The sequence below is a fragment of the Arachis ipaensis genome, chromosome B05, assembly GCF_000816755.2.
Source record: "Arachis ipaensis cultivar K30076 chromosome B05, Araip1.1, whole genome shotgun sequence".
NCBI lineage: Eukaryota > Viridiplantae > Streptophyta > Magnoliopsida > Fabales > Fabaceae > Arachis > Arachis ipaensis.
Genome location: NC_029789.2, coordinates 21,640,244 through 21,650,733, shown reverse-complemented (window position 1 = coordinate 21,650,733; position 10,490 = coordinate 21,640,244). Strand labels below are relative to the sequence as shown.

Here is a 10,490-nt window from a genome sequence, read left to right as displayed (position 1 = left end):
ATTATTAATTATTAGCAGATCAAGACCTTTATGGATGATCATAGATGCCCAAGGGAGACTGAAAATATATTGGCTAACAAGAAATGACTAGCTTGTAGATTGGTGAGAAAACTGAGGAAATATCCTAATATGAAGTAGTTGCATAGTACTTTAGGACTGTCGTACTAGGCAAGCGGGGCGGGGCTGCCCACCAAAGGCGGGCTTTTGGCGGGGTGGAGCGGGCTTCTCTGCTTGCCACCCCTATTTGAGGGTAATTATTAGCAGATCAAGACCTTTATGGATGATCATAGATGCCCAAGGGAGACTGAAAATATATTGGCTAACAAGAAATGACTAGCTTGTAGATTGGTGAGAAAACTGAGGAAATATCCTAATATGAAGTATTTTGAGGTTGCATAGTACTTTCAAGAGCAACTGTGAGTTGGACCTTAACAAGTCCTCACTAACAAGGGCTTTAGGGAATGCAAGGGCCATAGTATATGGCGATGCTGCTGCCCGAATGGAATGGTTAAGGATTACAGATTGACATTGATCAAGAGTAATCATGGCTCCGATGTCTAGATTGGTGTCACGCTTCATCCTAATTCTGATGAAAATATAATATTTGAGAAGATGTATATTTATCTTAAAGAATGTAAAAGAGGGTTTAAGGCTGGTTGCAGGCCACTTATAGGCATGGATGGAGCATTTCTGAAAACACAGCATGTTGGTCAAATTCTATCTGCTATTGGTTAAGATGTAAAATGTGATTGCTTATGCTATTGTTTCTATTGAAAACAAGGACAACTAGAAGTGATTCATGGAACTGCTTCATGAATACTTGGGTCATTATAAAGAGCATGGTTGGTATTTTATCTCAGACATGCAAAAGGTATTATTGTTAATTGACATGGTAACTAACCTATGATGAATCTATTAATCCATAAATAGCTATTGTGATAATTGTAGTTGTTAATTAAAATTAGTTATGGTAGTTATTATAGTTGTGATTTATTGTAGATGTTGTGATTTATTGTAATCATGGTATTTTTTGTAGTTATGGTAGTTATTATAGCTGTTGTGATGTTTGTAGTTGTTAATTATCATTATTTATGATAGTTATTGTAGCTGTTGTGATTTGTTAAAGTTGTTAATAAAGATTAGTTATGGTAGTTGTTGCAGCTGTTGTGATTTTTTGTAGTTGTTAATAGAGATTATTTATGGTAGTTGTTGCAGTTGTTAATTAACACTAGTTGTTCATTGACTTGAACTTTACATATGATGTTCATTGAGATGTTCATTAACTACAATTATTATTCTTATTCTTGTGGCCTTTATACCGCTGCAATGTTTTTCTTTGTTTTAACTAAGAGAAGTGCCACAAGGACTATCTCGACTATTTGTTTACACTAAAAAAGGGCCAATTTGCTGTCACCTATATAATTTTGGGGACCAATTTGCTATCACTTATATAACTTTGGGGACCAATTTGCTATCACTTATATAACTTTGGGAATTACATTGAGGCTCGGGAGAAAACTTTTAGCTAAGGTTAATTTTATTTCATTTTATTTTCAGGGCCTCATTCTTGCAATTTGGGAGGTGTTCCCTGATGTCTATCACAAATTCTATGTTTGCTATTTATGAAGGAACTTCAACAAGTAATGGAAGGACAATGAGCTTAGAGAGTTGCTATAGGAGTGTGCAAGGTGTACTATCCAAGAAGGGTTCATTGAAGGATAAAAAAATATAGAGAGTTAATAAGGATGCGTGGACATATCTGAGCAAGTGGCCAATGGATTCATGGAGTAGGGCCTTCTTCAGTAATTTTTCTAAAATTGACAACATTTGCAATAATGCCTACAAAATTTTCAACGCTAGGATCAAAGAAGCCAAAGCCAAGCCCATTATCACACTGTTGGAGGAAGTTAGGTTGTATGCTATAAGGTCTATAGCCAGGAACAAGGTGAAGTCTAATGCTCATGTTGGGATCCTACCTTCGTCCCATCCAGTGTAGTAGGTTGAAAAAAAAAGGAAAGAATCCAAAAATTGGGTGCCTATGTGGTCTGGTAACACACATTATGAGAAGTTTGAAGTCTACGACTGGCCAATCAACATTGTTGTGGACTTGAAAAAGAGGTTGTACACATGTAATTTTTGGCAGCTAAGTGGTATAATTTCATTCATTTAAGTTTATCTATTTAATTATGTCTACTATCTAGCATTAGTTGTTTATTGATAGAGATTTTTTGTGCAGGGATGCCATGGGTGCACGCATGTGCTGCATTGGCAATAGCTGACAAAAAATCAGATCAATTCTATCACAAGTGGTTAACTATGGAAGCATATAATGATACATATGCCTTCCATATAAACCCATTTCTATGCCAAGCACTATAAAAAAAGATCACCTTATAACATACCTCAACCATTCAGAAAGAAACCAAGGCCAATTAAGGAAAAAACAAGAAAGGATGCTGATGATGAGCCAAGTGGTAGTAAGAAGCAGAAGACCAAGTTGAAAAGAACTTATAAAAAATGCCATTGTTACTACTTTGGTGAAGCAGAACACACCAAAAGATATTGTGGCAAGAGAGTTGTTGATGAAAAAGCAGCAACTGCAGTTGCTGTAGCTGATACTGGTATTGATGTTGATGAAAATTAGGCCAATAATTCTACTTCAACTACTGCTGTAGATGGTGGTGATGCCATACTTAGTCCACTGCCTCAACTTGAAATACAGCTTCAACTTAGTCAACTTATTTTGTCAGAAACCGATGACTCTCAATAAGTTTGCAAATGTAGCTTGTATAGATTTTATTATATCCACACTCTTATGAATTTTATTAATCATTTAACATGTTTCTTACATAGGTATCTTTCGCTCCAGCTTGGCTAATAAAGCTCCCTCCTAAAAGGAAGTTATCCAAAGCCACAAGCACTCCATCAGCAAGCAACCCACCTACAACTACCACACTAGCTAACACCCTACCTGCAACTACCACACCAAGTCCCATGCAAAAAGCAACATAGAGAATTGTTTCAAGGCTTGTCAACTACATGAGATTTGTGCCTACTCCTAAATTCAAGCCACCCAGAACCAACAAATAATGACATAGAATATTATGTATAGAAAATAATTGGTGTCTTTGTCTCTCTGTTTTGTTTAGAATACTTGCTTTAAATGCTTTCTTAATTAGGATAAACTTTTTTAAGCTCAATAAAGGTTTTATTTTTGGAACCTTGACATATACAACACTTTTGGCGAAGTCTTTTTATGCAATGAATATCAATTATAACTCTTTTGAATTGATTTTGTTTTATTTTGTCCTAAAATACGAAAATATGTAAAATGCTATCAATTTTTGTTTCTTTGAAAGCTAAAAAAATGTATAGTAATACAATGTGCATATGCACATCTCATTTGTTTTTAGCAAGATACAATTGTCCAAATTACTTATCCCACTTGAAAAACAAAACAACCACAATAATCAGTAACATACATACAAACAACATAGCCCCACCCATTTCTAAAACCCTAACTTCAGACTTTAGGCTTCCAAGCTTTCAAGCAATCTTCATCTTCTATTTTTTATTGTCATTTAAAGGACTTACTCTACCATTAACTGTTATCACATCTTCTTCTTGAACTTTATCTGCTCATAGGAACAACCTACACCACCTCTTACCTACAATCTACACCCACATTCAAGAGAATTTGGAAGTAAATAAGCCATAATTATATCTAGAACATAGCAAACAAGAGCAACCACTTACATTGTAGTTTGGCAACCGAAGAAGGGCCTTTGATCTCCTGACCATCTTAGAACCGATCGTCCCCCACACCTACACTATTCTGGCAAACACGAATCTCTGTTTCTAGCAGTTCTCCTACCAACACTTTCATTGGAGCGAGAATTAGTCAAGCTCCCAGCTATGTCACTCGCGTTAGCCATCTCGTTTCACTTTGGAGATTCTTGAATCCAGCAGAGGACATGAGTACAGAAGGTCTGGAGATGGTGTAATCAATTGGGGATTAGGATTTTTAAATTTCACGTATGGACCAATTTGCTCTCAAGAAATTTCTCCTGCCACATCATCTATAATGTGTCACAATAGAGTCCAGACTAGTTTTTTGATGGTGCTATTTGCATAGAAATTATCTAAAAGATGAATTTAAATTCTAGAGTACAATTTGCAGAAATGAATTTGAAAAACTATTAATTTCAGGAACCATTATGAACATCGAATCTAATTTTATTGACTACTTTAAAGATTAACTTTTAATTCATATTTTGACCGTTATTAATATTTACATCAATTACTTGATTAGGCTATTTTTTTATGAATTGAAATGGTGTGATATGCACTTTTATTAGAAAGGTTGGTGCTTTTTAATATGGAGCAATTTTTTTAAAAAATTATTATTATGCAAATTGAACGTCCTCTCATCCATTTCAAAATAAAAAAGTGGCTTGATTCACCTGAATAAGAATTATGTGGACTTTGCATTACTTACAAAGTTACAAAAAATAAATAAATAAAGAATGGATATGAAAGTTTTCGTAAGTGAATAAGCAAGTTAGTTGCAAACTTTGCAGTTCTATGCAATCCACTTGACTGATACAAAAGGACAAAATCACTTAAAATGAAAAAAAAAACATTATAAAGTAATAAAATACAGAAATTATTTTTGTTATAGGAAAGAAGTTGGTGTTTTCGGAAGATATTGGGAGGTGGGGTGATTTACCGGGCGGTGGAGCTTCCGGTCAACACGCAGGGGACGTGGTGTCCCTGCTCTTCAGCAGCGTGTCAGCACCTCAGTAGCACGCCGGGAGCGTGGTGACGCGGCGCGCATGCAAGGATCTGGTACAACGCAGGGGCGTGGTGGAGCTGACGTCGCAGAGTCCCAATGTGCCTGCACCACAGGGGGGGCGTGTTGCAGCTGCTGCCATGCAGGGGACAGGTCTCACCCCGGTAAACAGCAAGCGTGGTCTAAGTTGCTCTATATAAAGAGCCTCCCCCAACTGCAATATATAGAAAGTGTGTTAGTGAGAGGGAAGAAAAGCATTAGTGTGTGAAGCAGAGGGGAAGGGGGGTTGCGATTCAACTAAGAGGGGAAGGGTGTTGCTGCTCCACAAGGAGAAATGGTGGGAAAATAGGCAGAAAAAAATATTTTGTATTTATTTTAAAAAATGGTTCGTAATTATAATGCTCTGGAGGAACATATTATAAATTATTTGGATCATCCAATTTATGTAAGTTGTTAAATTATATTTTTATTGTGTATTTAAATTTTTGTTATTTTTTGTTATTTAACATGTTAAAATATAATTTTTTTGTTAATTTTGAATTAATTTTATGTTATAAAAATACTAAAATAAAATATACATTATACGATACAATATACTAAAAATTTTTAAAAAATATATATTTTTCTATGATAAAAATATAAAATAATACTATAGTAAAATAAAATATATATTCTGTAAAATAAATAAATATGTAAATAATATTATTAAATAAAGTGATCACATATAAATAGATATGCTAATATTTGTTTATTAATAAATGAATATTTATAACTAATATAACAAATATATTTTTGTTGATGCAGTCTAACAGAAATTTGTTGGTGCGTAAACTAGATTCGCCACAGAGTTGGAACCCGGGGGTCAAAAACTACTTACGCGCCACGGGATTCTACCACGTATCTAGGATTGGGATGATAAGAGGATTTCACCCATTGTTAGCTGCTCTGGTTGAAAGGTAGAGGCCAGAGACTCACACTTTTGTGTTGCCGGTGGGTGAGGTTACAGTGACATTGAAAGATGTCTCACATATATTTGGCTTACTCATTGATTGAGAGCCTGTGAGTGGATGGACTGATAGTAGTAGTGATTTCGTTCAGAGTCAGAGCATGGCAATATTCGGACGTGAACCAGTACTCAGTCGTAATTCGAAATCTTATATAAAGCTTGATTGGGTTCAACGTAACAGAGATGCGGAGCCGTTGGACACTGAAGAGTCCATAAAGAGATACGTGAGATGTCAGATTTTCTGTATGTTAGGGTCGACCCTATTCACAGATAAGTCGACCGCATACGCCCATGCGAAGTATCTACCGTTGCTTCGCGATTTCGAGCGGATCCATACTTATAGTTGGGGTTCAGCATGTCTCGCACATCTTTACAGAGCACTATGCCGTGCATCACGATATGATACGAAGGAGATGGATGACCCTCTTAATCTGTTGTTTGTTTGGGCATGGGAGCGAATGCCGTGTATTGCGCCCGTACCGAGACATATCCTTCCACCTGCTGAGATACCAGTTGCCATGAGGTAAATATTTATGGTTCTTGTCGGAGATTATATTCACTATGCATGTTTCAATTACGGTTACTTATGTAAATTTTTTCACTGTATCATGTTTCAGGTGGAGTCATTCGGAACGGAGCACAGCGTGGTTAGAGAAGACCGTTGTGACATTTAGGCATGATATAGACTACATGCAGAAGGTAAATATTTATGGTTCTAATGAATCCTAGTTCCAGACATTAATGTTAGGGTTATGACATACGAATTATATGTGGCAGTTTGAGTGGCGACCGTACGAAGGAATGATCATACCGTAGCGGAGTGGGGGCAACAGGCGAAACACTCGACTGCGGGATCTGCACCCCTTTCCGACTTGGGACTTTATACCGACCTCGAAGTATCGGGATTGGTACGTGCGCTCATTCGGACATATGCTGAGATTATCGGCGTATGTTCCTCAGGGCCCAGCAGCACCTTAGCACCTGCACCTCAGGTCCCACCTCAGCATGCAGTGTTTGAGCCGATTCCTTATTATGTACCACAGCCACAAGACCAGAGCCATGGTAGCCATCACAGTCATCACAATGCGTCCAGCCACCACTCTCATCACGCTCAGCATAGCAACCACTCTCAGCACAGCCACCATTCCCAGCATAGCCACCATTCCCAGCACTCTCAGCACAGGCACCCGGGCCAGCCAGCCAGTTGTGTCATCCGATACTGACGACTCCAGCCAGTCATGATTGGTTTGACTTCTCCGTCGGTGGTCATGATTGGGCCAACGCTAGTTTGGGTGGTTGGTCAGATTTTAGTGCTATGCATTCACCGCCAGTCTCAGCTGATCCACGTGGGGCATCAGTCGGTATGAGCCATGGTTTGCGGCGTCCTGCTTCCGACCACACGTCAGAGGGTGCGTCATGTGATAGTGGATTCCTTTGGCGGACATACACAGTTGTTGACGAGTACAACCCCGGTGCATCCGCTCCAGCAGAGGCAGGTGGGTCGGCCCCTCCGGCAGATGCGGGTGGGTCGGCACCTCCGGAAGAGGCGGGCCGGTCGGCCGCTGCAGGTGTGGATGACTCTGTTCCAGGTCACCCATATGACATACGGACGAAGCAAAATCCGCCTGATAGTTATACTCCGTTGCGGCCAGGTCAGGGCATGATGGGTAAGGCACTGAACTGGATGGCTCGTAGGAAGTGAGCATCGGGTCGGGGTTTTTAGATTTCATCCTAGGGTTTAATGTAATTCGTATTTAATATTCTGTATGTTGGCCGATGTTATTCGTAGTTAAAAATTTGTATATTTGCTTCAGTAAGGCCGTAAATGTTAACATTATCATGGTGTTAAACATCAATGGATAATCTCAAATTTAAAAATACAAACAAGACTAAGATAAAAAAAGAAAATCTATTATAAAAATGCAAATTCAGAAATACAAACACAATGAAAATAAAAGTCATTCCCCCCACCACTCGGTCTAGCACGCTGAGGATATCGACTCCGACTATGACCCTAAGCACCACAGAGACGGCATATCCGAGGACCACGCATGTCGCGTGAGTCCATTTCATTCAAGTATCTGGTCAATTTTGGGCGACCTTTCGACGTTCATCTCAAGGTGGGATTAGCAACCAATGTGGGTCCCTCATATGCAGGCCATGTCTCGGCATCACCTAACGGTGTGAACTCGAATCTATATACCTTACGGACCTCTGTCATCTTGTACACGTCATGCACATACAGCTGCCAATCGATTCGCTGGTTAGCACAGCAAGCAATAACACGGCGACATGGTATTCGTTCCACCTGAAAGTGCCCACAGTCGCACGTACGTCGCGCAAGATCAACGACTAACACCTTTCTGCTAGTCATTTTGCGCACCTCAAATACTTCATTCCGTCTGTCAAAACGGTGCACAACTATATTTCCAGCCTGTTGCATACTTGCCTCTATCCGCTGTTGTGCGAATACGGAATAGGTAAATCCAGCACGTTTGCGTTCGTGACTCTCAGCACTCTTCCACGTAAAAAGTTCATTTAACCGATAATATGTTGCTCGGACTAGTGCCAACACAGGTAGATTACGGGCACCCTTCAACACTGAGTTAATGCACTCGATAAGGTTCGTCGTCATATGGCCCCATCGATGTCCCTCGTCGAATGCCAATACCCAATGTCTAAGTGCAATAGCATCGCACCACCTAGCATATGCATCGCCTCGCTCTTCCAACCTCTTATAGTTGATGTTATACTCCTCCACCATTCTTGAATACCCAATGTTGACCACAAGCTTTTGCAAGTGAGAGACTTTGAATGTTCGTAGGAAGTTGCTGCCGATGTGCCTTATTCAAAACATCCACCATGCTCTTGGAGGTTGCCAGTCACCTCCGAAACGATTCACTGCTGCCCTAATTGACTCATGCCGGTCTGAGATCATACCCACACCATCTTTTCTGACAACATACATTCATAGATTCCTGAGAAAGAAGTGCCACGCATCAGCTGTCTCCCCTTCCACCAAGGCAAAAGCGATAGGCACAATGTTCTGGTTCCCATCCTGTGCAACAGCGACCAGAAGTGTACCTTTGTACTTTCCATATAGGTGTGTTCCGTCAACCTTAACTAGGGGCTTGCAATGCCTAAATGCCCTAATGCATGGATTGAAACTCCAAAATACACGATGAAGTATTTTTACCCTTTGCGCCTCTTCATTTCCATTGTACAGTGGGCGTGTTTCTATCTGGACAACTAACCCAGACATCTTCTGAACCATAACCGAGAGCCACCATGGCAAGGCTTGGAAACTCTCCTCCCAATCACCGAAAACTTTCGCTATGGACTTCTGCTTTGCCAACCAAGCCTTTCGATAACTGATGGTATAGTTGAACCTTGACTGGACTTCGGCTATTATAGATTTCACCTTGATGGACGGGTCAGTCTCGACCAATGGCCTTATAGCCTCAGCAACTGTATCCGAGTCCAACTTGGAATGATCCTGTGAAATCACTCCCATTGTGCACATGTGCCTACCGTTGTATCTGCGTATCTCCCAACAACCTTTTTTCCGTATCAAGCTGGCTCGGATAAGCCAGTCGCACCCACGCCCATACATCTTGCATTTTGCATAGAACGTCTGTGGCTTAGACTCATACACGCCGTAGTCAACTCCTCTAGCGATAGTGTAACTTTTAATTGATGCCACGACCGACTTTCTAGAACTGTATTCCATTCCAATTCGGAACTCTCCGTCCTTGGGATCAGCAACGCCTACAGAAAGTGCCCATCATCATTTATTAATCAATCCAAAGTATAAATTAAAGAAAACATATTATTCGGTCATCACGTACTTATGTTTGAATATTCCGGAAACTCCGGTGCATGCATGGCGTCGAGATCCAACTCACGCATAAAAGGTGGCACGTTCATCGGTTGACTGATCGAGGGGTGAACCACTACATTATCCACTACTGTCTCAACTCCCACATCACCATCCTCGTCTTCGTCGCCGGCTTCATAAGTGGTTTCGAAATCCTCTTCACTGTCACTATTCATTCTCTCGTACACTGCTGCTCTATCATCCTCCACCTCTAAATCATTTTGAATCCCTTCCGCCTCTACGGTTTCAAACTCAACATACAGCTCAATCTGTGGTTGTCGCATCTGAGTCTGCCGGTGAATTTGAAACATATTATGCATAGTCACTTCGTCAGTGATTGGCATGGTATCAAACTGTATCAGACCACCAAAAACTACAACCGGATTCCGGTACAGAATTCTGCTCACTCTCATTAACGTACCATTCTCCATGCTTTGACAGAGACTATTCTGAAGTTCCATAAACATCATGGTGCATGGAACTACAAAGGAAAACGGATTCTGGCACACAAACCTCACTCCCTCATGAGTATTACGTATTATCTCACCGTCGCGATATACTACCAAGTTTGTGGTACCTTCCATTACACCAGAAACACACTCAAAGATCACTCACACACTTCCTCAGAATAAAAATGGACCCGAGCACTGCCTTATATAGAGAGTGTAGCATTCACCACGCCCCCCACGTTTTGATTGCCTCAGGCCAATCACGTATTGCCACGTGTCAGGACGCCCCTGCGTGCTACGTCAGCACGCCCCCATGTGATGCCCCTGTGTTCCACTCAAGATCCGCCACGTCATCATCACGCCCCC

General features: G+C 40.5%; 1 protein-coding gene across 1 annotated transcript; it reads right to left on the bottom strand.

The window, feature by feature from the left end:
* On the bottom strand, nucleotides 8,767-10,259 carry LOC107640357. The gene is made up of 2 exons (XM_016343882.1): nucleotides 9,647-10,259; nucleotides 8,767-9,566 (listed from the first exon to the last, which is right to left on the bottom strand). Exons 1-2 carry the CDS (start codon nucleotides 10,257-10,259, stop codon nucleotides 8,767-8,769), a joined length of 1,413 nt encoding a protein of 470 aa, XP_016199368.1.